Source organism: Aspergillus brunneoviolaceus (assembly GCF_003184695.1).
Source record: "Aspergillus brunneoviolaceus CBS 621.78 unplaced genomic scaffold BO95scaffold_4, whole genome shotgun sequence".
Lineage (NCBI taxonomy): Eukaryota > Fungi > Ascomycota > Eurotiomycetes > Eurotiales > Aspergillaceae > Aspergillus > Aspergillus brunneoviolaceus.
Genome location: NW_020290734.1, coordinates 290,173 through 316,037, shown reverse-complemented (window position 1 = coordinate 316,037; position 25,865 = coordinate 290,173). Strand labels below are relative to the sequence as shown.

The 25,865-nt window shown below is 53.9% G+C and overlaps 11 protein-coding genes and 2 non-coding genes across 13 annotated transcripts; 10 read left to right on the top strand and 3 right to left on the bottom strand.

The window, feature by feature from the left end:
- Positions 1 to 45: 45 nt before the first annotated feature.
- BO95DRAFT_157011 (uncharacterized protein) lies at positions 46 to 2,302 on the bottom strand. The gene is made up of 3 exons (XM_025580691.1): positions 2,103 to 2,302; positions 362 to 2,053; positions 46 to 310 (listed from the first exon to the last, which is right to left on the bottom strand). Exon 2 carries the CDS (start codon positions 2,043 to 2,045, stop codon positions 363 to 365), a length of 1,683 nt encoding a protein of 560 aa, XP_025447072.1. The 5' UTR covers positions 2,046 to 2,053; positions 2,103 to 2,302; the 3' UTR covers positions 46 to 310; position 362.
- Positions 2,303 to 4,515: 2,213 nt separating this feature from the next.
- Positions 4,516 to 5,650, bottom strand: BO95DRAFT_510622 (uncharacterized protein). The gene is made up of 4 exons (XM_025591368.1): positions 5,420 to 5,650; positions 5,159 to 5,340; positions 5,017 to 5,111; positions 4,516 to 4,956 (listed from the first exon to the last, which is right to left on the bottom strand). The coding sequence occupies exons 2-4, from the start codon at positions 5,183 to 5,185 to the stop codon at positions 4,647 to 4,649; spliced, it is 432 nt and encodes a 143-aa protein (XP_025447071.1). The 5' UTR covers positions 5,186 to 5,340; positions 5,420 to 5,650; the 3' UTR covers positions 4,516 to 4,646.
- Positions 5,651 to 6,431: 781 nt separating this feature from the next.
- On the top strand, positions 6,432 to 8,121 carry BO95DRAFT_459034 (uncharacterized protein; the record flags this gene model as incomplete). The annotated part of the gene is made up of 6 exons (XM_025588616.1): positions 6,432 to 6,509; positions 6,563 to 6,760; positions 6,851 to 6,962; positions 7,038 to 7,543; positions 7,597 to 7,789; positions 7,862 to 8,121. 6 exons carry the CDS (start codon positions 6,432 to 6,434, stop codon positions 8,119 to 8,121), a joined length of 1,347 nt encoding a protein of 448 aa, XP_025447070.1.
- Positions 8,122 to 9,010: 889 nt separating this feature from the next.
- BO95DRAFT_t23 lies at positions 9,011 to 9,081 on the top strand. The gene has a single exon. It is a non-coding gene; the product is annotated as a tRNA-His (tRNA).
- Positions 9,082 to 10,034: 953 nt separating this feature from the next.
- Positions 10,035 to 10,980, top strand: BO95DRAFT_478528 (uncharacterized protein; the record flags this gene model as incomplete). Its single annotated transcript, XM_025590040.1, has 1 exon — positions 10,035 to 10,980. Exon 1 carries the CDS (start codon positions 10,204 to 10,206, stop codon positions 10,978 to 10,980), a length of 777 nt encoding a protein of 258 aa, XP_025447069.1. The 5' UTR covers positions 10,035 to 10,203.
- A 631-nt stretch (positions 10,981 to 11,611) lies between these two features.
- On the top strand, positions 11,612 to 13,031 carry BO95DRAFT_351896 (monocarboxylate transporter; the record flags this gene model as incomplete). Its single annotated transcript, XM_025582102.1, has 4 exons — positions 11,612 to 12,296; positions 12,358 to 12,463; positions 12,534 to 12,809; positions 12,869 to 13,031. 4 exons carry the CDS (start codon positions 11,612 to 11,614, stop codon positions 13,029 to 13,031), a joined length of 1,230 nt encoding a protein of 409 aa, XP_025447068.1.
- Positions 13,032 to 13,229: 198 nt separating this feature from the next.
- On the bottom strand, positions 13,230 to 14,580 carry BO95DRAFT_459032 (uncharacterized protein; the record flags this gene model as incomplete). The annotated part of the gene is made up of 4 exons (XM_025588615.1): positions 13,230 to 13,688; positions 13,741 to 13,881; positions 13,962 to 14,138; positions 14,530 to 14,580. 4 exons carry the CDS (start codon positions 14,578 to 14,580, stop codon positions 13,230 to 13,232), a joined length of 828 nt encoding a protein of 275 aa, XP_025447067.1.
- A 1,024-nt stretch (positions 14,581 to 15,604) lies between these two features.
- Positions 15,605 to 16,441, top strand: BO95DRAFT_478527 (uncharacterized protein). The gene has a single exon (XM_025590039.1). It carries the CDS (start codon positions 15,741 to 15,743, stop codon positions 16,284 to 16,286), a length of 546 nt encoding a protein of 181 aa, XP_025447066.1. The 5' UTR covers positions 15,605 to 15,740; the 3' UTR covers positions 16,287 to 16,441.
- An 86-nt stretch (positions 16,442 to 16,527) lies between these two features.
- On the top strand, positions 16,528 to 17,347 carry BO95DRAFT_438350 (B3/B4 domain-containing protein). Its single transcript, XM_025585494.1, has one exon. The coding sequence runs from the start codon at positions 16,583 to 16,585 to the stop codon at positions 17,309 to 17,311; it is 729 nt and encodes a 242-aa protein (XP_025447065.1). The 5' UTR covers positions 16,528 to 16,582; the 3' UTR covers positions 17,312 to 17,347.
- A 952-nt stretch (positions 17,348 to 18,299) lies between these two features.
- Positions 18,300 to 20,006, top strand: BO95DRAFT_510617 (MBL fold metallo-hydrolase). The gene is made up of 3 exons (XM_025591367.1): positions 18,300 to 18,445; positions 18,498 to 18,998; positions 19,065 to 20,006. Exons 2-3 carry the CDS (start codon positions 18,655 to 18,657, stop codon positions 19,825 to 19,827), a joined length of 1,107 nt encoding a protein of 368 aa, XP_025447064.1. The 5' UTR covers positions 18,300 to 18,445; positions 18,498 to 18,654; the 3' UTR covers positions 19,828 to 20,006.
- A 936-nt stretch (positions 20,007 to 20,942) lies between these two features.
- BO95DRAFT_470261 (FAD/NAD(P)-binding domain-containing protein) lies at positions 20,943 to 22,828 on the top strand (the record flags this gene model as incomplete). The annotated part of the gene is made up of 7 exons (XM_025589505.1): positions 20,943 to 21,002; positions 21,060 to 21,708; positions 21,766 to 21,901; positions 21,957 to 22,103; positions 22,157 to 22,484; positions 22,542 to 22,689; positions 22,767 to 22,828. The coding sequence occupies 6 exons, from the start codon at positions 20,943 to 20,945 to the stop codon at positions 22,611 to 22,613; spliced, it is 1,392 nt and encodes a 463-aa protein (XP_025447063.1). The 3' UTR covers positions 22,614 to 22,689; positions 22,767 to 22,828.
- A 200-nt stretch (positions 22,829 to 23,028) lies between these two features.
- Positions 23,029 to 23,100, top strand: BO95DRAFT_t24. Its single transcript has one exon. It is a non-coding gene; the product is annotated as a tRNA-Ala (tRNA).
- An 863-nt stretch (positions 23,101 to 23,963) lies between these two features.
- BO95DRAFT_404016 (pepsin-like aspartic protease) lies at positions 23,964 to 25,848 on the top strand. The gene is made up of 3 exons (XM_025583946.1): positions 23,964 to 24,191; positions 24,264 to 24,585; positions 24,673 to 25,848. Exons 1-3 carry the CDS (start codon positions 24,015 to 24,017, stop codon positions 25,668 to 25,670), a joined length of 1,497 nt encoding a protein of 498 aa, XP_025447062.1. The 5' UTR covers positions 23,964 to 24,014; the 3' UTR covers positions 25,671 to 25,848.
- Positions 25,849 to 25,865: the final 17 nt, after the last annotated feature.

Genomic DNA, 25,865 nt, shown 5'->3' with positions numbered 1-25,865 from the left:
GGTTGGACTGGAATCAAAAAAGAACAAAGAACATAAGAATGACAATTCCAAGCTGTGTGTGCATTGCTGTAGCAAGAGATTAGAGCAGCTTTTCCTAGCTAAAATAACATGTCGGTATTAGACAGTCTCATGATCAAAACACAATTATAAACGAATGACTATAAGCAAAAGTTTCCTGATTCATCATCCTCCAAACCACTTCAAAAGGGAGTGAGTTTCATGCCAAAGAGGGATCACGATGATGGTCAGTGATCCAGAGTGGGGTAGTAGTTGTGGTTGTTGTTTGTCGCATCGAGAGGTGTGGAATTGACTGTTGACAAGTTAGTCTAAGACCATAATTCAGAGTAGAAGAAAAGCTCACCTCAAGCACTGGCCGAGGCGTTGGCAGAGGCATTAGCACTGGCGTGTCCCGAGCCAGAAGCCTCCGCATTAGCGTTAGCAGTGGCAGAACCGCCACCAGTAGCGGTGGCGTCAGCATCAGCATTGGCATCAGCATCTCCATCAGCCGAAGCATCGGCAGTAGCGCTGGCGTTAGCATCGGCGCTGGCGTCGCCGCCAGCTCCCGCGTCGAGTCCTGCATCACCACCTGCGTCTGCCCCGGTGTCAGCACCCGCACCAGTGTCAGCTCCGGTATCAGCACCTACGCCAGCATCACCGCTGCCGCTGCCGCTGACGCTGCCGCTGCCCGAGACACCAGCCGTGAGACCACCGCCGGGAAGGGAGACGCTGGTGGTAGTGCCGAACGAGACGGTAGTGCCGCTGGGGCCAGCGACAACAGTAGGGGTAGCACCGCCGGAAGCACCGCCAGAGGCACCGCCGCTGCCAGAGAGATCACCAGAAGCATCGCCAGAGACACCACCGGAAGCACCGCCGGAAGCACCGCCGGAAGCACCGCCAGAAACATCACCACTACCACTGCCGGAGAGACCGCCCGAAGCACCACCGGAAGCACCACCGGAAACGTCACCGCTGCCGCTGCCGCTGCCAGAAACATCGCCGGAGGCACCGCCGGAAAGACCGCCCGAAGCACCGCCCGAAGCACCGCCAGAGACACCGCCGCTGCCAGAGAGATCGCCAGAGGCACCACCAGAAACATCACCGCTACCACCAGCAGCTCCAGTTGCAACAGGGGAAACACCAACATCACCAGTGGGAGTAGCACCAGCGCTGCCGCTGCCGCTGCCGGAAATATCACCAGAGCCACTGAGGCCGGCACCGGCACCGAGACCGGCGCTGCCACCGAGACCAGCACTACCGCTGAGACCAGCGCTTCCACCGAGGCCGGCACCGGCACCCAGGCCAGCGGAGGGGGTAGCAGCGGCACCAGCACCGAGACCAGCGCCAGCACCAAGGCTAGCACCCGCGCCCAGACCGGCGCTGGCGCCAAGATCAGCTCCAGCACCCAGACCAGCGCTGCCGGAAGCACCGCCAGAAGCACCACCAGAGGCACCACCAGAGGCACCAGCGCCAAGATCGGCACCAGCACCCAGACCGGCGCTACCACCGAGGCCAGCACTAGCACCGAGGCCAGCGTTGGCACCAAGGCCAGCACCAGCACCCAGACCAGCAGAGGGAGTAGCAGCGGCACCGGCGCCGAGACCAGCACCAGCACCAAGGCTGGCGCCAGCACCAAGACCGGCGTTGGCACCCAGACCAGCATTCGCGCCCAGATCAGCTCCGGCTCCCAGATCAGCGCTGCCGCTGCCGGTGGCACTAGCACTACCGCTACCGCTGCCGCCGAAGAGACCGCTCAGGCCGGCACCCAGACCAGCGCCCAGACCAGCGTTCGCACCAAGGCTGGCAGCCGCGTTTCCTCCGAGCCCAGCACCCAGACCGGCACTTCCGCTGCCGCTGCCGCTGGCACCGGCACCCAGGCTGGCGCCCAAATCAGCACTGCCGCTGCCGCCCAAGCTGGCACCCAGACCCGAGTTTCCGAAGAGGCTACCAGCGCCGCTCAGGAAGGGAAGGAGACAGGGGATGGGGATCGCATTGACGGAGACGGTCGAAGCGAGCACAGTCGCGGCGGAAACCTTAGAAACACGCATCGTGATTTCTGCTGGTGTCAGTCACTGATCGCAGAGCAGAAGAGGCGGTATACTTACCAAATTGAAACAAGTTGACAAGAGTGAGAAAGAAAGAAGCGAGGTGAGTCGGAAGACGATTATAGCTAGATAATCGTGTGAGAACGAAGGAAATGCTACCAGAGCAATGTTTTTTGAGGGTTTAGGAGAGAAGAAAGAAAGAGAAAGAGAGAAGTGGTTGAAGGATGATGATGGAAAAAAGCACAGAAACGCGAGGATGAAGACGCCTTTTATCTTGAGTCTCTCAAGCCTTCGAGGCCGGATGAGGTTCGGGATGATCTATTTCAAGAAGCGGTCATGAAACCCTTTGTGTTTGAGGGTCTATGATCGTCCCGAAGAGGATCTCACTCTCTTGCCCAGATCACGGCAGAAAGCCAATCCCTGCCAGTCGAAAAGCACCATCCAGGTAAGGTTCCTGACCATCTTGGCTTAGAGGGAACCGTCGACCGTGGTTCTCAGACAGGGGTAGACTAGACCGGGGTCCGTTGGGATCACGATGTGGTCCATGTGTAGCCTGGACTCCTCTTGCGTGATGGTGACCTGAGGCCGAGCGGTCGCACAAGTACATCGTGCGATGGGGAATGGACCATCACAGTAGCAAGAAGCGACGGGGCCGGCTGGGGAGACTCCAAATCCGTCGCATTGAAACGCGCTAGAGATCCAGGTTCTGCTTTGGTTCTGGATGGGTCTCACGAGATGGTCCGTGTGCGAACAACATGAAGAGCAACTACAGGCCATCAGTCATTCGAACACTTGCCCTGAAAGTAGGTTGTGGTCTCTGCCGTTGGCTCATGGTCGTCTTGATTGCGATTGACGGTGCCGAGAGTAGTGACACCAGCTTGAATAAGGCCAAAATGAGTTGTGCCTGAAGCTTTCCCGGATATGAGAGAGCAGACCGTGGATAGAACGCCTGCTGTACCGAGAAGGAAAATCCAAACAATGGTTACTAGAGCAGCCCGAGACGCGGGTGATGGAGAAGGTCGGGGTTAATGGCCGACCCAGGGCAAGTGGCTATTCTTAGGGTGTAGATTCGGGAAGAAACTCCACTCGAAGAACATGTTTGGCTGGACTCTGGAGTAGGGACAATAGTCCCTATCCCTCGAGGGTGTGCGGAGCCAAAGTCATCGGGCGTGCTTAGCACAGAGTTTTTTCTCCGACTAGACCGAGGGAGCAGTCCTATTGCATCCCGAGTCTGCTGGAAGGGAATCCTGCCCGGGTGGATCGACCGGAGAGCCTCCTGAGCTAAACCTTAAAGCTGGCTGCGAAAGAGGGTCGATGCTTGGTCGAAACTTCAATAGCTTCGGGGTTCTTCCCTACCTGGACTCCTGGAGGGCCTCTCGGAGGCGGTGTGTCCGTGAGGGACTTCACAATCCCGCGGAAGACAAGTGTGGATCTTCGTGATTGTACGAAGTACTAGCGGATTGGCCAATTGTTTGATCGAACAGGTGTTTTTCACCCACATCACATGCGGAAGGCTCGATTTGAGGGTGCAATTGAGCAATTGAGGGGCAGCAGTGAGGGAAAAGATTGATCCGAGCCAATTCTTGGGAGTTCCCGGGCCCAGAGCGCGAACGGTGGGGGTTTCATGATGAGACGATCGAAAATTGGGGTTGCTGGGAATCCGGGATCCTCAAACAACGGCGAGCCTCACTAGCGGCTGATGCTATTTTGGGGGTGTTCGAACTGAACAGACGAGAAGAGACTTGTGAGATTGTGATGAATATCGCAAGCACTATGTCATGATCAATGAGTGTGGCGGATTGATTGATTGATTGATTGATTGATTGATTGATTGATTGATTGATTGATTGATTCTCTGTTGCAAGTCCACAAGCATGGAGACGGAGAAAGGGGAAAGCAGGAAGCAACTTGGAAGACTCGGAAGGGGAAAAAGTGGAGAAAGAAAGAAAGCTCGGGCCGAGGGTGGAGCCGACCCTGGTTTCTGCCGCCCCCCTCCGACACTCTCAGCTTCAAGCCTGGCTCAATCAGGGAAACCCTTTGGGCGACTCATTCCCTCATTCCTATGCCTTGAACTGTTTGGGCCACTTGATTGACAACTGGACTTCTGGGAGAGAATTAATCCCGCGCACATGAGAGCCATTCACTTCCATACCAAAAATGCATCCCTCATCAAACCTACCACGGACTGGTCATAGCAATCCCAAAATGTGAAGAAAAATCTAGTTCCAGTTCCTCTAGCTCTCGGCAGAGCTGGTCATTTTCTTTCCCCTATCCTTTGCTTTGATTCTTGTTATCGAAGTATTTGCCTGTCCGCTGGGACTGATAGACTCTGCCCTACCCACTTATTCATGGGTTTATCCGTGTGTTTATCCATCCATGATCATGCAGTGAGCCTCTTCCTCAGTCTCAATCTGCCTGGTCCCTATAGCAATCTCCGTTCTAAAGCACAAAAATTTCAACTCAATTGTCTGTTCGGTTTGCAGATGAACATATGACCAAGACTCCCAATTGACGGGGTCAAATAATCAAAGTCAAAATGGTAATTCCTATGCCGGAGCCCTAGAAGCACCATACCCTCCCCTCAATCATATGAAGCACCAGTACTCAACCATTCCTCCAGACCAGATACAAATAATCCCCTCCCCGACCTGCATTGATATCCGTCGTCCATCCGCGATATCCCCGCCCTCCCAGATCGGTGCTGCTCATCTCATCCGTGCTCCGCAGGAGCTTCAGGTTCGAAATCCCGAAGCCGTCCGCGGCCACGGTCGAGGTCTCCAGGTAGCGGTATTGTCCCCCGGCCCCTTTGGCCAGGTCCATCTGGCCTGGCTTTTCCGTGTCCGAGAATACCACCTTGATGTTGTGTAGGCAGTTCTGCGGGTCCTGGAGATAGTTGGCCACCAGCCAGACGTACCTAGGACGGTCAGCCACCGCACACACACACCCACGTGACGCTGGAGCAGTCAGAGCTTACTTCCCGCCGAAGCCCGCGTTGATGTCGCCGTTCTTATCGTCAACGACGGGGATGGTGTTGCTGGGTTTCTCGTTTTCGTGGTCGCCGTAGACGGCCTTGCGGGGTTAGCTAGGTTTGCTCACGAGGGCGCAAGAAGACACACGTAGAGATTGTTGAGCCAGTCGGTCATGTTGGAAGACGAGCGTTCTTATGTTCTCGTAGCTGATTCGAGCGGTAAGTTTGTTTTTAGTAACGAGGTCGCTTCACTGTTTTCCTGTTGTCTGTTGTCCTCCGTTCAAGAGAGGAAAGTGATGAGACTTTATATAGCCCTCTGGCTTTTTATGTCTATGGGATATGGTGAGCTTCGTGATTAAGCTGAAAATGAGGCAGCCCATCGAAGCGCCAAGGGAAACTTCAAACCAACCTTCAACGGCCAAGCGGATGGCGCAGCTTCCTACTAACGCCAAACACGAGCGATGGAAACGTTGGATGGAAGCTGGTTTGTCAGACCCTAAATCCAGCCGCATCGTCAGCGACTTTTGACCGAAACATAACGATCATCCCTCACTCGACATGACTGATACAATGACTTTGTTGATAGATATGAACAGAACTCAATACAATATCGTGCCTTGGTGCTGATTGTTTACTTGAGATAGTGCTTAGGGTGGCTTGCGGCTGCAGCTGTGGTCGTGTTGGCCGCTTATATTGTGATTCCGCACCACCAATGAAGTCATCCCTATGTTGGCCTGTTTCCTGTAGTTCAATCATGCCATTCGGTTCAGAGCCTCATTCAGTGAAGAAACAGCTTTGTGGAGTTTGTGTTTTTGATGATCCTTATTTGTGTCGGTGACCCAACTCGCCCAATCATAACATTAGATTATGAATGCGGCTGACGCCACTGTCAGGACTAGACACTTTCTAGAGCAGAGATTATGACCCTAAATACTAAAGTACAGTGATAGATATGCCAAGGTCTGCCCTGCTTGTTCGAAGAAGTCGAGCATATATAACGACTCCGAAGTACAGTACATTCAGGCTTCTTGGAAGATCATTAGCTATGTTGAGTAGACTCGGGTATATTTTTGCTTTTAATCCCACAGTCTCTAGGCAAACAAAGTTCAATGGCGACAGCCAGTCGGACATGCCGATGAGATGACCGCCGTGGCTGCGCCAACCCTATCAGGTGCAGCGCTGCTCAGGCGGCCTGTGCGAAACCAAGGTGAGCAAACCTCTTCCCCCGGACGCAGCTTAAGATTCGGTTGATTCCCATAAGAGGCTTTTCAGCGAATCGACCTTTTAGTTACTTGGAAGCTAGGGCTTCTTCTGGACCATCATTCATCGGATGGTCGGATTGTCTTCATTTAAGCACTATCCAGCTGGTATGGAGCCTGCGTGAGCCTAATCCATCCCAATGATTCTATTGCGGGGCAACAATGGGCACTTCCTGGAATGGCGACTGTAAAGGGCCCAAGCCAGGGCTAAGTGCGAATTCTGACATCACAGGAACTGGTGTAGGTCTATCCTCCCCAAAAAAACAAATGATGCCTTGCTTACTCTCTCTAAGGTCGTGCTAAGCTACCTCATCACTGCCGGGATCGTGGCAGCCATTCTTGTGCTGTATTACCTATTGGTCTTTGATCCAGACTCCGATCCCTTCGAGAACTCGAAACAGGGGCATCTCCAGAGAGCATATCTCCCGAATCCAGTGGATAAGCTGATTATCTCACAACGCATTCGTGCACTGAGATCGCGGTATCTCCCTGTAGGGCTTGATGAGGCATTTTTAAAAGTCTGTTTGTGCAAGTTCGCCGGTAGCACCCATCCGGTGGCATATTTCGCTAATAGCCTAAAGTGTATTCTAGCATTTAGTGGCATGCAACTGTTGACCGGATTTTCCATTCTCATCACTGGGACCTCACAGCTTCAGGGCGGATTGTCTACATTTAACTGGAACGTCGTCATCAGTCTTGCCTGATTCTCCGTCATGACGAATCTGATTTGCCTAACGATATTACGGAACTATCTCCATAATCATTCAGGCGACCGCGCATGGCGCATCTTTTTTGTGGGCGCACTGTGCCTGTTCCTGGTGATCGGTCTCAGGTTTACTGGTAACTATAACTGGATAACCGATAGACACATACCCCTGCCTCCTAATTCCTCTGACAAGGATTCGATGTGCGATAGTCATGGTTTGAGTGAGGGGTTTCCTCCGGCGATCGACGACGCTGCCACATGCTTCCTTCTAGCCAAGCCCGAAGCAACGGAGGGCTTCTTATCGATGCTTCTTGCGGTGCTCCTAATCATCTTCTCGTTCATCTCTCGGACTGTCCGACTTTCGAAGTCGATCTCGGTAGATTGGCTGGGAAGATTTAGAATTGGACTCAGGCTCTGGGTACATGCCGGCTTGAAGTACGTGCATGACTGGTCTGATGCAGCAAAATCGCCCCGGGGGCTCAAGTCCACTCTGTTCTACCTTCCAACATTGGCGTTGATCCTGACCGCTCATCTTCTCGTCGAAGGGTTCACCTCTATGTTTGCGGAGGTCTATGATCCCGTCTCCGAAGCCCCTTTCCAATGGACACTGACAGGAGACAGATAATCTGGTTGCTCGTCGCTTTCATCTGGGGAGTACTCCGTCTTCTTTTCGGTATCTGGGTAACAGAATGCCCTGTGGGCTTTCCAGGTGGTGAGGAGGATGATTGGACATTTAGGCAGGTCATTGCTGTGGTACTCGTTGCAGGGCCTATGCTCACCATCATCCAATCTTTCTATAAGCTTCTTGGAAAAGGTATCGACACGTACCCTCGCAGATCGAATTTTCATCGATCATACAGAGACTCAAGCTGACCGTGCTCAACAGGCGCCAAGCACACCGCTCTGCCATCGCAGGATGCAACCAGCCAGGAGAATCTTACTCTGCAGCTTCTGCCTGTCCAAATCTCGACCCCAGTCATTACGCCTTCCAATCCATCCTCACTCCCGCACCTCAGTCACCTCGACTTTCAAAGCGATATCTGGCAGTCGCACCACTCAACCCTATGCATCTCAGTCCTCTACTGTATCTTTATATGCATTGTGTTCCTGGTTGGGGCGGTCTTCGTCGGTGGTAAGAGTTTTTGACACGTTTGGCTTTGGCTACGGCTTCGGGCAAGTTCTAGGGTTTCTACTTCTCCCTGTGGCAGGATTGGTAGAGGTCATTTTACTGTCGCTCGCGATTGCAAACACGCTCGGCCACCGCTCGCGTTGGCTTCGACATCCGTTACAGAGTGCTCTTGTGCTGTATGGCTTCCCAGTTCTGTGGTTCCCATCCTCGTGGTATTGGTGGCATGGGCTCATCCCAGGGTGTTATTTGGTGTTCTGTCTGGTTGTGGCATTATGGGAATGGATGTCTTCGCGGGGTGTGGTATAATGACATACACTACTACAACCAAGCAGAGAAGCATTCCCAGGGTCTTTGGTGGTATGAGCTTGGACTGCCTGGGCCAGAGTCAAGAGACTATGTCACTGAGCGCAGTCTCGTTCACCGAGAGCCCATGGGCATTCGCTTTGTGTCACGTGATCGCGTTCGGCGGTCGGGTATAGAATGCTGCTCAATGCCATGTTATGGGACAACAGCAGCTAGTGTTTTCGCATTGACATTATTACATGCTATCGGGTTGCTGGTTGTGGTTACGCGTCAGTGCGACTGTGATGTTGCATGTTTTACGGGGTAGTGTCCCATCCTCGACATGGAGGCTGGAGGAAATATATACAGCCGGGAAGAGGCGCCACAGGCAGATATTTGTCAAGACGCAATGCAGGAAATCGAGTCCAATTCAAGTGCTCAATCCAAGAGAAAACCATCTGGACTATGCCTATGTATGGTGTTATATAGTACCTGCCCAAACCACTCGCCAGTGTTGGAAAAATAGACAATATTGTCCTCAATGGCAAGACCAAGAAGCCACATTTGGAAGTATACACAACATTACACATAGTTCAGTAATTTGATGCCGATATCACAACAACAGGTGCTGTGGTCTAGTGGTATGACGTCACGTTGTGGCCGTGCCAGCCCCGGTTCGATTCCGGGCAGCGCCACTTTCTTTTTAGGTTTGTTTTTTTGCCCCCTCCCGTGAGCGCTTGAAGAGATTGTCCGCCGAGGCATCATGGTCACGCTCAAGCCGTGAGCGGAAGAAAACATTGCTTTTCTTGGCAGTCTTGTTCCAGACCCAGTTCCAATGTTCATACCCACCATGACTCGTTCTGTCCATCATGTCAACAGACCAGCACCCTCATTCGCACCAGGGATTGTAGAATACCACCGTCGAAGTTCCATGTTTGCTTCGATCGCGGCTGCATTGTGCTTATTGATACCAGGGTGCTACGAGTTGGCACAACTGTCCAATCCTTGATTTCCAATCCCTCCATCGAAATGCGAAATACCGCGCCCTTCTTTTATCAAGCATCCGCCCGTCGAAGCATTCAACCTCGCCCCTCCCTCTCTCCAAATATTGCTTAACCTATCTGCACGGATGCCTTACAAATTGTCTTGGCATGGTCAGACGCAGAGCATCATCCCGTCCCTGGCATCAATCTAGACGCATCGCCACCAGAAAAGCCCCACGTGCATTGGTGCTTTGGCCCTGGATGGGCGCTTGTGGCGTTTGCTTTCCGAGGTGAGAGTCCATCCTTCCCGTTGCCCATGCAGATACGAGCTTGGACTTCACAAGCTACTGGGCCGTCTCTCAGCCGCACCTCAGAAATCGACCCTGCAACCCCATGTTTGTGCCGAGCAGGGTTGCTTGTCTCGTGTCCGCTGTTGGAGGTTGCACCGATGGCCATTACTTCTCCATCTTGCCAAGATGGGGGCGGAGATTCTTGTTCGTCCTTCGAATGTGGCAATGGCAGGGTTCAACCTTTCTATTCAGAGGCACATTAATGTATCGTAATCTCCGCGATACGATTCATAAGCCTCGCACATGGTAACTTTAGTAGGAGGTCCAGGGAGGGGGAGTAGAGAGGGGGTGGGATGTTATATACGGACCGAGACCCCGACGTCAACGCAGTTTCCGCTCGGGGCACAGCAGCAGTAGCCCTAACCCACCCCCCGCAGTTGTGGTACAGCCCATCACCTGAGAATTGAACAATACACAGTGCGCATCCAACGCAGCGACAAATCCTTCTCTCTTCGTTTCTCTGACACAGCCATCTCTCGGAGCCATGGGCCGCACGACCCGCCCCGCACCTGCGCATACCAAGCAGGGCCAGCACCAACACGCCCAGTCTCGCGGCCTGCGGACTGCTCATGGCCATCCACCGGCTCACCACGCCGCAAGCGCACGCCAGCATGCGGCAGCACACTCACACCCAACTCACCCACGCGCAGCAGCGCAGCCACATGCAGCAGCGCACCCTCATCCGGTAGCTCACCAGCCTCACCACGCTCCACAGCACCACCTCGCCGCTCACCACCCTACCGCTCACCACCCCGCGCCACACCCTCAACACAGTCTCCATCCCACTCATCCCACTCATACAACGCACACCAGCCACCCGCACAGCAGAACCCCAATCTTAGCCGGCGCAGCAGCCGGTGCAGCAGCCGGTCTCGGGGGCGCGGTGATCTACAACGAATGGACCCAAAACAACGAAACGATCGAGCTACGGGAGAACAACCCCGACGACCGGGATTCCGGGCAATATGTCCGAGACGATGGGGATTACTGGTCTGGCGATGATGTCAATCGTGACAATGATGACAACCGCGGATATGTGGACAACAATGATATGACGTACCCCGGGGACGATGTTGCGACGACCACCCAGTATACCGGGTATCAGGCGCCAGAGGCGCCGAGGATGGAGAAGAGCGATGACGACGATGATTGCTGTGGGGGATGTGGTGGGTGTTGTGATGGATGTTGCGATGGGTGCTGTGGGGGATGCTGCGGGGATAGTAATAATAACAAGGATGATGATGGGTGTTGTTGCTGCTAGGGTAATCGTGGGCTGGGGATGGGGGAATTGCTGTTGCTTGAGATGTATGTACTGTACAGTTTGTTATGTTACTATTGTCGACTTCTTTACCTATGAATGGAGGGGAAGGATATGGAGTAGTATGGGATGCACGAATCAAGGACGCGCTATCCGCCGAGAAAATTCGCTTGAGGAATGTGTAACTTAACTATCTGTCATGACTCACATGGATAAAGATGGTATTGATAAATTGATTGATACGGCGATATGTGCCAATCGGAAGGCCATCCGATGGTCTGGGTAGGACCACTAATCCTGCATCGGGATCTCGGGATTGCAAGCCCTGAGAAGTGGAGCCCCCGCAAGAAAAAGAGTCTATAAAAATTTGACCCCGCTTAATGCCTGAAGAATCAGAATCTTTATTCCACCAAGTGTCTGATCAATGAGAGAGGGTGTTAACACAAAGACAAGCTCCCATCAACCGCACGAGCTCACCCAAAAAAAGCCCATGGAGCTAGCACCAACCTCTCAAGAACCCACCTGCTCTCGCTCGGGCGTCGATGTGACCGACATCGAGAATGTCGTCGTCGCACGAAACACCAATGGCCCCGAATTCGAGCTCCAGCTCGTGGACACCTCCACAACGAGCTTGATGCGCCACTCCGACATCAATGAGCACTTTCCCGACGGCGGCCTTAGATCATGGCTGGTGGTGTTGGGGTCCTCTCTCCTTGTGCTCGCCTCCTACGGCCTCATGAACTCGGTGGGTGTGCTGCAATCCCACCTCGAGACCCACCAGCTCGCAAGCTACACAAGTAGCACCGTGGGCTGGGTACCGGGCCTGTACATGTTCATGATGCTCGCCGGGGGCGTCTTTGTCGGACCGCTGTTCGACACCTACGGCCCCAAGGCCCTGGTCATCGCCGGGTCCACCATCTACGTCGTCGCCCTGTTCCTCACCGCGGAGTGTACCCAGTACTGGCAGTTCATCCTCAGTTTCGGCATCATGGCGGGGATCGGGAGCGCGCTGGTGAGTACGGTCGCGCTGGCCTGCGTGCCGCACTGGTTCCAGGCGCGCATCGGGATGGCGATGGGGACGGCGTTGGTGGGTGCGGGACTCGGGGGCGTCGTGTTCCCCTTCCTTCTGAAAGCATCCTTCGCCAGGTTCGGGTTCCGTTGGGGGATGCGGATTCTCGCTTTTGTGATTCTGGCGGCCTGCGGGATGGGGTCCTTTTTGGTGAAGGCGCGGTTGCCCAAGGGGGACAAGCTGAAAACGGCTATCGATGCGAGGTGCTTCAAGGACTCGAGGTTCTCGCTGCTCACGGTGGGGATATGGTGTAAGTCTTTCTTTTGTTTCCTCATCTGCCGGTTGTTATGCTTGGCTCACTCATCATCTAGTCCTCGAACTCGAAACCTTCGCCCTGCTTGGCCTCTTCCCGACCTACGTTGTGGCGCTGGGATTCAGCGTGAATACAAGTGTCAATCTGCTCGTCGTCCTCAATATGTGAGCGAGCCTCCCCCCAACCGTACTCATTGAGGTGTACCCCCTGTACTAACCTCACTTTTGGAAAAAGCTGCTCGGTCATCGGGCGTCTTGTCGCCGGCCGCGTGGGCGACATGTACGGCCGGCTGAACACCCTCCTAGTCCTGGTGTCGTTCGGCATCCTGGCCATCTTCATCATCCTGTACCCGTTCAGTCACTCCATGACAGCGCTGTACTTCTTCAGCGCGCTGTACGGCCTCAGCTCCGGATCCTTCCTCAGCCTCGCACCGGTGTGCATCCGGCAGGTGTCGCCGGCAAAGGAGATTGGGATGCGCTTCGGGACCTGCTATGCACTGGTGAGCTTTGCGTAAGTCTTTCCTCACATCGCAGCCAATCCAAAGACAGAATATCTGACCAAGCTACTAGCGTGTTGATCTCCATACCCGTCGGCGGAGAAATGCTCGAGAAAGTCGGATCCCGCATCGTGATCGTCTGGCTAGGATGCGTCCTTGTGTTAGCGATGTTCCTTTTCTTGACGGCTCGATGGGCGTGTTTGGATTATAAGTGGCATTGGAAGATTCGCGTATGATATGGATGGGGCAATGGGTGGGGTAACATTGGTCCTGCTGGTGCTGCTGATCACAAGCATTCTCTTTACTATTATCTGACCTATCTGCTATCAACGTGGTGCTTCTTGACTGACACATTGACTTTTGCTCAATCTGATTCCATACTGTAGATTGAAGCGAATTCGGCCTCTTTCGTCCCGAGCAATCTTCTACCAAAACTATCGCTGGTGGTATCTGTAGTTGATCTTCAGAACACTATGATTAGTCCATGTTGTCCGCCTCTCCTTGCTGATCGGTCGCCACTCCACAACCGCCGCCCCCAGCACCGAAGCCATCGCCAAACCAACAGCGACATAGAACGTCCGGACCACTGCAACATTATACACCGCCAGCAACGTCACCAGCGTATCTTCAGAGGCAATCTCCCGCAGCCCAGCCGGCCCTGCCCCCAGAACCGCCTGCACATCCAACTCCACCGGCAAGTCCGCGTGTAGCAGCCCCGCGACAAGCTGATTCTGGAAGACATTCTGGCCAACGAAGAAGAACATCGCGCCGCCCAGCACCTGCAAAAAGGCCATGAGCGCGGCGGCGGTGGGAATATCCGTCGTCGGGAGGGTGGTCTGGACCACGAACACGGGCAGCTGAATGCCCAGCCCCGCCGCCCGGCCGAAAAATACCTGGTAGCAGCCCCGCGCTGATACAGGTCAGGCCGGCGCTCATGAGCATCACGGGGCTGTAGTGATATCGCGCGGCGGTGACGAGGAGGTCGGAGCCCATGGCCAGCAGGGCGTTGGAGAGGGTCAGCGGAAGGTTCATCACGCCGGACTCGGTGGCTGAGGCTCCTTTCACGCACTGGAACCAGATTGGGAGCTGAGATGCGGTAGGTTGAGGTTAGTTGGGGTATTGATGTGGCTTGATTGAGGCTTTTACTAGGTGCTTATGTAGTACACGAAGATGAAGATCGCGCGGTTCAGGCAGAAGCTGAATAGGGCTGAGCCCCAGATGTTGCGCCCGCGGAGGAGTCGGGGCGGGAGTATCGCTTTTTCGCCCGCGTAAAGTTGGATGGTGATGAAGCATAGGAAAAGAATACCGAAGGCAATGAATAGGCCGATGATGCGGCCGCTTCCCTAGGGGTACGTTGTGCGCCCCCCCCCCCCCCCCATTGGAGGGCTAGCAGCAGGCAGATAATGGCAGACAGAAAGGTGAGAATCCTCAGCGGGTCCATTTCTTTCTTCCAGACCTTGAAAATACAGAGAGTTTCTATTGAAGTTTAATAATCTCAGCCAGCCGCTCCTTGAGATTGTCAAGCATTGACCTTAGGAATGTGGGGGAATAGAGGTCGCATTTAAGGCTATATCTAAATCACGGTGTCGGCAGTCTTGTTATCAAACCGATTGTCGACGCTTGTTGCGTCCTCTGCCCGAGGTTTAATATCTTGTAGAGCAATCCGCCGCGGGCATAGATATGGGTAATATCTATGATCCAATGACTGGCTACTACATATTCAATGATAAGTACAAGATCCAGGAAAGATCCCAATGTCTTGATAGTGTCGACTTTATTTGCCATTGTGACCGGAGCTGTGCTATATGCAGCCGCTATCTAGGGATGACCATGGTCGATTCGCACTTTGTGAGTAACCGAATCTCTCGTTCTGGTGGAGGATATACTTCATGTACAATGGATCTCCGTAAGAGCACCAACTATGATGTCTCGACTTCTCATTATTGTGTTGTTTCACTTCGGTACGTACCCAGGGTATAGTCAAGATTCATCAGTGTCGATGTCGCTGCTCGGAGTTGCCACTCGAACTCGCCGGAATCAAGGCACAAGAATAAAGTACATTTAACCTAGGGCTTATTGGAGAATTGAACCTGGGAGCATCTCACAAGTCGGAGACGGCATGCTGTGCCAAGGACTTGGGAAGATGCTATCTAGCACTAAATTAGGTAGCCTAGCTTAGCTTCTCTTAGCTCGATCTATATAAGGTTAGGGCTTGATATCGGGGGAAACAGGGGTCCAGCCGAACTGGCCACCCCGGGCCCTTCCTCCGGCTCAAATCGAGTTGCATATTATTACAAGTACTTTCCAGTGCCGGTGTGGAAGCAAGAAGGTCCACTTCAGTGCCTCGCAGCATTGCTGTTCGAGGACAATTATCAATGACAGCACCTTCGACGCTGTATAATGAAGCTCCAGGTGAGGGAACGATTGAGCAGTCGATTGGCGTGCTAGCTCAGTTCCCGGTGAAATCTAAGTGTTCTTAGTGAGTTTCATGGCCCAAGCATTCTCCACCCCCTCCTCGCCATTTGTCTAAATGCTTACCACGGCTAGACAATGCTAATTTAACCGAAGTAATCCCAAACCCAGACGATGATTGAACATCCCTGAACTCTTGCACTAGTTTATCTCTAGCTTCATGTGAAAACAGAGCCTTCCCTGGACCCCACCCTTTTTGACTCATCATTCTTCACCTACAACGCATACAACGGAGACTGATCCCTCGAATTGTTTGATCCATCCAGGATTTGAAGTTACCTACCCTCGCAAAGGCGACATCGTCAGCATCTACGACGGTCTCACCAGAACATGGACCTACATTCATCGGACTCGATCAAGGAGCCTATGGAGTTCGCTTTCTTCCAGATCTCGCACTTTGAGGAGGGAATAAGCATACTGTTGACGAAGTGAATATCACTGCAGGCACCTATACGTTGCGAAGATCATTCACAATGGCCGACGGATGGTACTTGCGTTATACCTTTGGCGATGAAATGTATCTGTCGGAAACATTTCAGCTGACCCTGGGGCAGCCATCAAATGCCAGTGAGAGTACGACGACTTCGACCTTCGATCGGGTCACTACCACCATAAGCACACCCACCATGGTCGTCACAAGCATGGATGAAAGCTCGACAATGCAGGTCACGCCTACCTCTGCCGATGTATTACCCACCGCATCCAGCACGGAAGTTGCAATGATCGATCCGGGCTCAAAGGGTGGTTTAAGTATGGGGTCGAAAGCAGGGATCGGAGCGGGCTGCGCTGCTGCTGTGATTCTGGGGCTGATGGGCTTGTACCTGATCTATAGGGCTAGGAAGAAGAGGAGCAGTGAAAGTGCGGAGGAGATACCGGCTCGTGCGCAAGTTCTTGCAATCTCGGAGCTGGATGGGGCGAGTGGCGCACCCAGGAAATATGAATTGGAAGGCAATCAAGGGGTGGTAAAGGCGCATGAGCTTCCAGCGCAGGCTGGGATTTCACATGAGCTGCCAGGATGATCGGGTCCGAGAATTAGAAGCCGGTAGTGCTTTGTCCGATGACATTCGCGGCCGGCTACCGCGGAGATCTTGCCGGACTCGAGGCCGGGGGGCAATCGGGGGCCTTCCCGAAAGAGAAGTTAAGGGTAGTGGGGCGACCCAAGATTCTTCCCCCGGTCTTGGCGCTTTGCCGCCATTTTGTATATATACCAGTATTTGTAGGGCATCAAGCCCCCCCCCCCCCCTTTTGCACTTCAATCTTCTCTGCATCCGAGGACCCATACTTTCAAGACTCTCAATCTTGACACTTGCTCATAATGAGTACCACACGAACCGCCCAAGCCCTACTCAAGGCCGCGCGCGTCGACCCGGCCATCTTCCAGCTCCGCCCCGACTACCGCGCCCTCCTGATGGTGGTCGAGAACATCCCCCCAGGCCCCAGCGACCAAACCAGCGAGGCCCTCCTCGAACAAGCCGAAGCAAATGTCAAGGAACTCTTAGCCAGCAAGTCCGTCACCGAGCTTCCGCACATTGCCGCATGGCGCGACACCTACAAGGCCTTCGGCGCCAAACCCCAGAAGACCCGGAACAGTTTGGAAGCGCTGACCCGGCGTGTCGAGGCGGGTCTGCCCCGGGTCAACCGTCTGACGGACATCTACAACGCCATCTCCATCAAGCACCAGCTACCCTTTGGAGGCGAGGATCTCGACAGGTACGACGGGGCACCATTCCTCATCCGTGCGACAGGCACGGAGCAATTCCAGACCTTTTCCGGCGGGGAGCCGCAGACGGAGCTGGCGGCGCCGGGGGAGCCGATCTGGTGCGACAGCACGGGGATCACCTGTCGGCGCTGGAATTGGCGGCAGGGTCCGCGGACGGCGTTGACGGATGAGACGACCCGGGTGTTGTTCATTATTGATGCCTTGGGGGAGGTGGTCTCGGATGAAGCATTGGAAAGCGCAGCTGATGAGCTGGCGGAGGTGTTGAAGGGGCTTTCGCCGGAGGTGCAGGTGGCTCGGAGGACTATTAGCGCATCGTCGGATTGAGCTTGGTGTCGGTCACTTTCTCTGTCGAAACGAGATTGGGAATGAGAGAGCAAAGAGTAATACTGTTATCCTAGAAGGTTAGAGTGTATAGATTGTACGTATAATTTGTGATTGCACGAACAACAAGAGACTCGGGCGAGGACCAAGGAGTCTTGTCGCTTAGGACAGTAGAGAACCTAGGCAAAAATCGGATTAGCTATCCGCTACACATCTACTAGGACAGACCTTTATCCTGCCCCTAGAATCGTTTTCTTGGTTTGTGGGTTGCAAAAAGAGACAAATAACCCGATGGTTCCTGTGCTGCATATAGAAGCAAAAGATAGGAGTCGGTGACTTGCTGTATACTAGTGCAATGTCACAATGTAGCCCCTGACGAACGAATAACTTCCGTGGTCTATTTAATGTATTATATTAACAAAGGTTTCGTTATTGAATCAGTGAACATTTAATCGCCCTCGTCCCTGTAGCTGAGACCTGGTGTGAAAAGGCAGCAGAATCTCTAGAGGTATTCATCTGGGCACCATGTCATGCGAGAAAAGGCCTTATCAAGTGCATTCTCATGTGCAGTACAAAGCAGCCCAATGTCAGTGAATACTTCTTCAACCGTGTGGAATACGAGCCGTGAAGATCCGTCGCAGCCTCGAACTAGGTAATATATCCTATGCAATATTCAACTACCTTCTTGTCCATTTTTGATTTGCAGGTTTATGGAGAAAGGTGATGTTGGTTGTTCGGTTGAGTGGGAAAGCAGGGGAGCACGGCTAAGCGGCAGGTGCATGGACGAGGACTGTGCACTTCTATGGTCACAAGCTGGATCACAAGTCCAAGCTTCGCCACAACCTCTAAGTCAATGTGGGGAATTTCGGATGCTACGAGTAACAAGCTCCGATCGGGCGGTCGTGGCACCATAGTTTGCAGAGCTTACCCCAGTTGATCTATTTCTGGCCGCTATCGCGGCTCTTCGGTGGAGATCTGACTCACCGGCCATTTTATCCGGTCCATAATCCGGTGATCCGCCAACAAAGCGACTGGGGTGTACCTATGATTCCTCGTATCATTGATCTTCTTTCACCCACCCGCGCGCCATCGGCCCCATCGATCGATAGCTATTAGGCTGAGGCATCACGAGGATAGGTAAGGTATCTTCCGCTTCCCGACATATTCCGGTGCTGACCAATCCCCATAGCTTCCTTGTTCGGCTCATTGACAAACATTGAGTAGGTATCTCCAGAAGGAAGTATGCGCCGTTGCGAAATGTATAAGATGGAACATGCATCCTGCCACTATATCAGGCAGAACAATGAAATCATTTGACACCAATCACTACACCATCCAGTCACAATATGCCCCAAATAGACCTCAACACCCCTGCCTCAGGCAACACCGTCGAAGTGAGCATCATCGACACAACCGCCAGAATTCATGGTCCTCCTGGAATCTTTCTCACACCAGAAGTTGGTGGTTTCAAGGACCTCAACGCCGGCGCGTATGCATTCCTGGTCGAGAACAAGTCCCAGAACAAACGGGTTCTCTTCGATCTGGGCATCCGCAAGGACTGGGAGAACCTGGCGAAACCCTTGTACGATCGCCTGAAGGCCATGTTCAGCATAACCATCGAGAAAGACGTGGCCGAGATCTTGACCGACCATGGCATCGCATTGGAAATCATCGACGCGATAATCTGGAGGTAAATCCGAGCTCGAATCCCCCAGAAAAGGAAGCAATCGCTGACCATGAGTCCGAAACACAAAAGTCATACGCACTTCGACCACGTAGGCGATGCCTCCACCTTCCCGTCTACAACCTCGCTAGTGGTCGGACCAGGTGTATCCGCTGCCTCGCTGCCGGCCTACCCGTCCAATCCAGCGAGTGAACTGCTGGAGTCGGATGTCGCCGGGCGTGCACTGGTGGAAATCCCCCCGGAGCAGTTCACCCTCCAGATCGGTGGGTTCCGAGCCCACGACTACTTCGGGGACGGCTCGTTCTACCTCCTCAATGTGCCAGGCCACGCGGTCGGGCATGTCTGCGGTCTAGCCCGCACCACCAGCAGCAATGGGAATGGCAATGACAGCGAAGCAATCAGCTCGGACACATTCATCCTCATGGGCGCGGACACAATCCACCACGCGGGCCAACTCCGCCCCTCGGAGCATGTCCCCCTGCCCGACCAGATCACACCCAGCCCCTACACCGGTGTCTCGGTGCCCTGCCCCGGCGAGATCTTCGCGGCGATCCACCCCTTCCCCGAGAAGTACCAAACCTCTGCTTTCTACCACGTTCACATCTTCCCCAACGGGAGAAGCGTGGCGGCGGATCCAGAGGAAGCGGAGCGGAGTGTGGGCTCGTTGGCTGAGTTCGACGGCGCGAGCCATGTCTTTGTGGTGTGTGCGCACGATACGAGCTTGGAGGGGGTGGTGGAGAGATTCCCTGCGACTGCCAATGGGTGGAAGGCGGCCGGGTGGAAGGAGACGGCCCGCTGGCGGTTTTTGCGGGATTGGAAGGTTGAACGCGAGTGAGCGAATGCTGACTCTGTGGGGGCTGTACCTTTGTTGCAATCTACTGTACAATAGTGTGGCTTAGCGTAGCGATTGATATCTCCGCTCAAATTAACATCTTCATATCATCATAATAGGTACTCATTTCCGAGGCGCTGTAGGACTGGATGAGGACGCATGCTTGTGGCACGTGTACAGATCCAGGTGCAATTGCAATACTGGTGAGGAGTATGGAACCACGGCCCTCGTGTACTCAATGTGGAAATAAAGGGTCAGATCCCGAAAGGGTATATGATTAGGCTTCTTTGTTGAATGTGGAGTATACTGGGCCAGAGCGCGTTCGGCTTTGATCGGTCACGGCAGGTCTTCAATGCCTCTCAAGGGTCATGCGGTTTATTGGAATGTAATGCCCCTTGCTCCATGAGCAGGCGTCAGCAGGTCATGACCACCACCTTGGAAAAGGATGCAAGAACTGCACTAGAGCAGGACTTACGTACAGTGAAAGGTTCAAGGCATAATATGTAGGCATGGAATTCAGAGTTATGTAGAAGTTCGATGCTATGAGTATAAGATAGATCGAGTGTTAGTCATAATTGGGGAATGAATCTACCTAATTTGTTCTGGGCCAGACGAATTCATTCACCGCATTATGTCTCTGGCGCAAGACAATAGCTGTAACTGCGCTTTTGCAGCACAACCAGAAACGAGACCCTAGGGTGATCCACTTTATAACCAACCAGACAGAAAGATCGGGCTAAAGCTCCCCATCAGCTCTCGCAAGGTACGGTGGTAGCCTCAGCCCCTTGCCGCCAACGCTACCCCGTGCAGATTGCCATGTCACGCCCGCATTAGATCTCAGAGGCTACGGGTGGCGCTAGGCTTTCCAGAACACTCTCTATATTCAGACATCGCTGGGTTGAGCGCCTTTTCAACCTTACCGAATTTGATGTCATGGGGTACAGGTGGTATAAGGGACGATGCGGGTCGCAACTGCCCCCGTCGCACACTTTCGCTCGGCAATCTGTCGTGGCAGACTAGGTTTCCAACCCGACCAAATGGCAATTTCATGAAGTCGACGAGTCCAACTGTATCCTGGAAGCTTGTTTGCAACAATACATCCTCTAGTTCGAACCATCATGGCCGCCTCGTATCACATCAAGCAGCAAGAAACACGAGAGCCCTCGTGCAAATTAGACGTGAGTCACCAACGCGCCCCTACACGATTATATCCACTAAGTCCATGAGAAACCCAGATCATCATCGCCGGCGCCGGCATAGCCGGCCTAGGCACAGCCATCAGCAGCCTGCTCGCGGGCCACAATGTACACATCCTCGAGGCCACCTCCGAGATCAAACATGTCGGCGCCGGCATCCAGGTGCTCCCCAACGGCTCGCGGGTGCTGAAGCACTGGGGCCTGGAGGAGCGGCTCAGCAAACACTGGGCCGTGGCAAATGCCTACCGCGTCTTCGGCTGGAAAGGGAATCCGATCACGAGCATGAACGTGGCGCAGGCCGCGAGCGCATACCCAGGCACCTGGTTCCGGGCCTTCTACCGACCCTATCTGCAGCGGACGTTGCTGGAACGGATCGCCGAGCTGGGAGGGAAGATTACCTGCAATGCGAAGATTGTGGATGTCGCGTTCGATGGGGCCGAGGGAGGGACGGCCACGATTACCACCGAAGATGGCCGACGGTGGACGGCGGACCTGTTCATCGGGGCGGATGGCATTTTTGGGAAACTGGCTGATCAGGTGCTGGAGCATCCGACGCCACCGACCAAGACGGGGGATCTGGCTTACCGGGTGATGCTGGCGTCGCCGGACATCGTAAAGGATCCCGAGCTGGCGGAGTTTGTCACGCACCCGAATATGAATTTCTGGTATGGGCCGGAAAAGCACGTGGGTAAGTCGTTTTGCAAGACTGGACCTTAGATGGGATGGTGATTGATTGCGTGAGCAGTGGCTTATCCGCTGAGTAAGGAGCTCTTCAACATCGTCCTTCTTACTCCTGATGATATCCCGGAGGATTCGAAGGCGAGTACCGTGGCGGGAAATGTGGAGGAGATGCGCTCGCTATTTCGAGATTGGGATCCTCGGTAAGTCGGATCAACCGCGACTTACCCCCGACGGCAATTGCTGAATGTGGGGTAGTATCGCGAAGCTACTCAAGCTGTGTAAATCAGTTCACAAGTGGCGACTATGTACCCGGTTCAACACCGGAGGCTGGTCACATCCATCCGGAGCTGGCGTGATGATTGGGGACAGTGTTCACGCCACCCTTCCTTATCTTGCAGCAGGGTAGGTACTATATATCCTTTGACTGGGAAGTCGAGCTGAAATAGACCACACAGGGCGGGCATGGCCCTCGAAGACGGTGCAGTCCTCGGTGAATGTCTCTCTCGTCTACCAAACGATGCACACACCACCAAGTCGTCGCGCGAGTATCTCTTCGCCAAGCGACATGCTCTTGCGGTGTTTGAAAAGTGTCGCAAACGGCGAACGTTGATGGTTGTTACTCGATCAAACGAGCAAAAAGATCTCGAGCATCTGCCTGATGGACCGGAGCAAGAGTTACGTGACAGAGAGATGCAGATGGTTCCGACACCGCCAGGAGAAGCATTGGTCTGGCGGGATCCGGCCATTGCACCTGAATTGTTTAGCTGGGATCATGTGGTAGAGGTGAGATCTCGATACTAGGCATTGAAACTGGAATTAACGTTGACGTTTGGTACCTAGGTTAACCTGCATTGGGGCGTTCCTTCGATTCCCCATGCTGCGACAGTGGGTGTCAGGGATTCGCGACTGTGAGGGTTGGTGGAAATTAGATCCGAACTCCCCCAGTTTTGAAGTATTCAGGAGCGAACACCAGTTCATTGTATTTTCGGTACTAATTTCTCTTCATTTTCTTTCCACGATACCCTTCCAATTGGGTTTACATCCCTCACTAACAGTGTGTGCCAGGTTTGACATAGTGGTGGCAACTCCAGGGGCGATATATGTAAACGAAAAATCGAACTCATATGACGGTATCATTGGACACCTGAAATTGTTTACAGTCATTACTTATAACCAAGAGGTATCATGTAAGCTTGCGCTGGGTACAATAAGTAGCCACAAATGCTACAATGGGGGTAGCAAGAGACCCCCAAATGCAGGTAGAGGGCGAGAGAGCATGCACTAGCTAGCATGCTATAGTCATCTTATCAATCGTCTAACATCAATTGGGGCTGTGGTTTAGTGGTATAATATTCCCTTAGCATGGGAGAGGTCCGGGGTTCGATTCCCCGCAGCTCCATCCTTTTTGCCCTTTTCTTTTCCGCTCCTTTTCCCGGCCCTCAGCCTAAGCATTCAGGGCTCTGGTGGATGGTTCCACTGGTTCCTGACTCTGATATCTATTGCCTAGTTGGGGAATCCCGGGCCCGCCCGCCGGGCTCATCTCCGACCCACCAAATCGAGAAATTACGGGCCTCTGATGAATGATGGTGTCTGTCGGCCGATCTGTATTTTTTCTCAAGGTTCCGGGGATCACCAGGATTGCAGCACATTGCTCGTCGTACCCCAGATCAGCATCCACGGTCCCACCAAGATCTGACAACCATTTATTCTCCGAGTCACAACATCTCCCGGACTCGGGCCTCCCAAACTCGTCCATCACGAATTCACGCCGGCGGGAAATGAATTCATCCATCCAATTAGACCCGCAGACATCGAACTATTGAGATTCGGACCAAACAGACATTCCCACGCCTTCAGGTCCCCTGACGCTAACAGCGACGTGCTCCACACTCACACAGCCAACAGACCACATAGCGTGGGTGCCGGAGATGAAAGAACTCACGCTAAGCTGGCTTACCTTCCTTCGCTTGTAGCTCGGCCATAACTCCCTGATCAGTGATTCGCTGACCCTCGGACCTTGCACACTTTCGGCCTAAGCACCCCTGACAAGCCTGGATTGGCACTGGGTCCGGCTGTACCCGACGAAGCTGAGTGGTGGCTTGGAGCCTCGATGTGGTTCTAAGCCCGTTGACTATTGAATCACCGGTTATCCGGAGCCCTGATGAGGGAACCTAATTAAAGTGGGATGGTGGTCATAAAGGCTGCCTGCTCCCACCTGCATAAGTAACTCGAGATTTTTCTTCTTTTTCTTTGTCTTTCTCACTCTCAGTCAGATATTACCCTTTGCGCGGTTGCTGCGACTAGTTAGTCAATATGCGCGGTGCTCATCTCCTCCCCGTCCTCGGGCTAGCCGCCGCCCCCTATGTGGATGCGCTTCAGCTGCACCGCCGTGATGTGCCTGCTACCGTCCATATCCCCATTGAGCGCAAACCGGCTACTCAACCAAGCCAGAAGAGAGACTCTACTGTGGACGTAACGCTTGATAATCATGTAAGCTGGCCAGCCGCACGTTCAGCGAAGTAGACACACAGATCGTGCGGACAACTGACCAGCCACGTGTAGGGCGACACTTACTATACCCTCAACCTGACTATCGGGACACCTCCACAGAAGGTGGTCTTGTCTCTGGACACCGGTAGCAGCGACACCTGGGTGAATTCCCCAGACTCGGACGAGTGTTCGGCCAAGAGCAACCCCTGCAAGCCTTACGGGACATACGACTCCGGCGCCTCGTCAAGTTACAAGAAACTTGCCACTTTTATGAACGACACATACGGAGACGGGACGAACTCCTACGGTAACTACGCAACCGACAATGTCACGATTGGGGGGACTACAATCAAGTCGATGCAGTTTGCTGTTGCTGAGAAGTCGACTAGTGCCCGTAAGTACAACACTGGTGTTCGCACGCAACCGCGAAAGCAAAGAAAAAAAGAGGGTTCATACTGACACGGCCGATTTCCACCAACAGAGGGTATCGCGGGCGTTGGATATGCGCGCGCGACTTACCAAGAAGAGTACGATGGCAAAGTGTACTCCAATCTGCCCCAGGCGCTGGTCGACAGTGGCGCCATCAAGTCGCCCGCCTACAGCGTGTGGCTCGACGGCGAGGACGCAACGACGGGCTCTATCCTCTTTGGCGGCGTGAACAAGGCCAAGTACCTCGGCGAGCTGCAAACGGTGCCGATTGTGCCTCGCGACGGCCAGTACGTGTCCCTGGCTATCGCCCTGACCGAAGTGTCCGTGGAGAAGAGTGGCTCCAGCTCCAAGAAGTACACCACCAGCCTGCCCCTGTCCTGCAGCCTCGACACCGGCACGAGCATGACCGCGCTGCCGGAGGACCTCGTCAACGAGATCTACAAGGAGCTCGACGCGGGCTACTCCACCAAGAGCCAAGCCGCTTACATCGCCTGCAGCGCTATGGAGAAGGACTATAACGTGACCTTCGGATTCTCCGGCGCCACTGTCACCGTCCCCATCAGCCAATTGGTGCTACCCTATACCGAGCCCGACTTTGCGCAGGGGGACTGTATCCTAGGAATTGTGCCCAGTCAGCCTGGCATGAATCTCCTGGGCGACACCTTCCTCCGTAGCGCCTACGTGGTCTATGACCTTGCCAACAATGAGATCTCGGTGGCTAACACCAACTTCTCGCCCGGTAAGGACGATATCCTTGAGATCGGAACGGGGACCAACGCCGTGCCGGGAGCTACGCTCATGCCGTCGGCTGTTTCATCGGCGACGGGCAACGGGGTGGAAGCCACCGGAACGGGTGCTGTGTCCGGGCCCACGGTTATGGTCTCTGGCACCGTGACCCTCACCGAGGGTGGCAGCCAGCCTACCGCCACGGGCACTGCAGCCTCCGTTGAGAGCACCTCGTCCGAGGCGGGGGCGGTCGCTCTCCCTACGAGCAACTCGGGCCGACTTCTGTCGGGTCTGGCGGGCGTTGGATTGCTTCTTGCACTTTAAGCTGTGATGTCTGCATGCATTGACACCTTGTCTTGAACCACGTTCACTTCGAGTGCCTATAGGATACTACCCCTGTGCACTATCCCATACTTCCCGTCATGTAATGCTACAGGCATCCCTGCACCACATCCATCCTCAGCAGTATGATTTACATATCTTAATGAAACCTTAATACCCCTGCTCACCTCAATCCCA

Bases quoted from the DNA above. Each gene is read 5' to 3' on its own strand.
- BO95DRAFT_157011 (XM_025580691.1), bottom strand. From the start codon at position 2,045: ATGCGTGTTTCTAAGGTTTCCGCCGCGACTGTGCTCGCTTCGACCGTC.
- BO95DRAFT_510622 (XM_025591368.1), bottom strand. From the start codon at position 5,185: ATGACCGACTGGCTCAACAATCTCTAC. The intron at 5,112-5,158 runs GTGTGTCTTCTT...TAACCCCGCAAG, and splicing joins ACTGGCTCAACAATCTCTAC to GCCGTCTACGGCGACCACGA. The intron at 4,957-5,016 runs GTAAGCTCTGAC...TGACCGTCCTAG, and splicing joins AACGCGGGCTTCGGCGGGAA to GTACGTCTGGCTGGTGGCCA.
- BO95DRAFT_478527 (XM_025590039.1), top strand. From the start codon at position 15,741: ATGGCCGACGGATGGTACTTGCGTTATACCTTTGGCGATGAAATGTAT.
- BO95DRAFT_438350 (XM_025585494.1), top strand. From the start codon at position 16,583: ATGAGTACCACACGAACCGCCCAAGCCCTACTCAAGGCCGCGCGCGTC.
- BO95DRAFT_510617 (XM_025591367.1), top strand. From the start codon at position 18,655: ATGCCCCAAATAGACCTCAACACCCCTGCCTCAGGCAACACCGTCGAA. The intron at 18,999-19,064 runs GTAAATCCGAGC...GAAACACAAAAG, and splicing joins ATCGACGCGATAATCTGGAG to TCATACGCACTTCGACCACG.
- BO95DRAFT_404016 (XM_025583946.1), top strand. From the start codon at position 24,015: ATGCGCGGTGCTCATCTCCTCCCCGTCCTCGGGCTAGCCGCCGCCCCC. The intron at 24,192-24,263 runs GTAAGCTGGCCA...AGCCACGTGTAG, and splicing joins ACGTAACGCTTGATAATCAT to GGCGACACTTACTATACCCT. The intron at 24,586-24,672 runs GTAAGTACAACA...TTCCACCAACAG, and splicing joins TGAGAAGTCGACTAGTGCCC to AGGGTATCGCGGGCGTTGGA.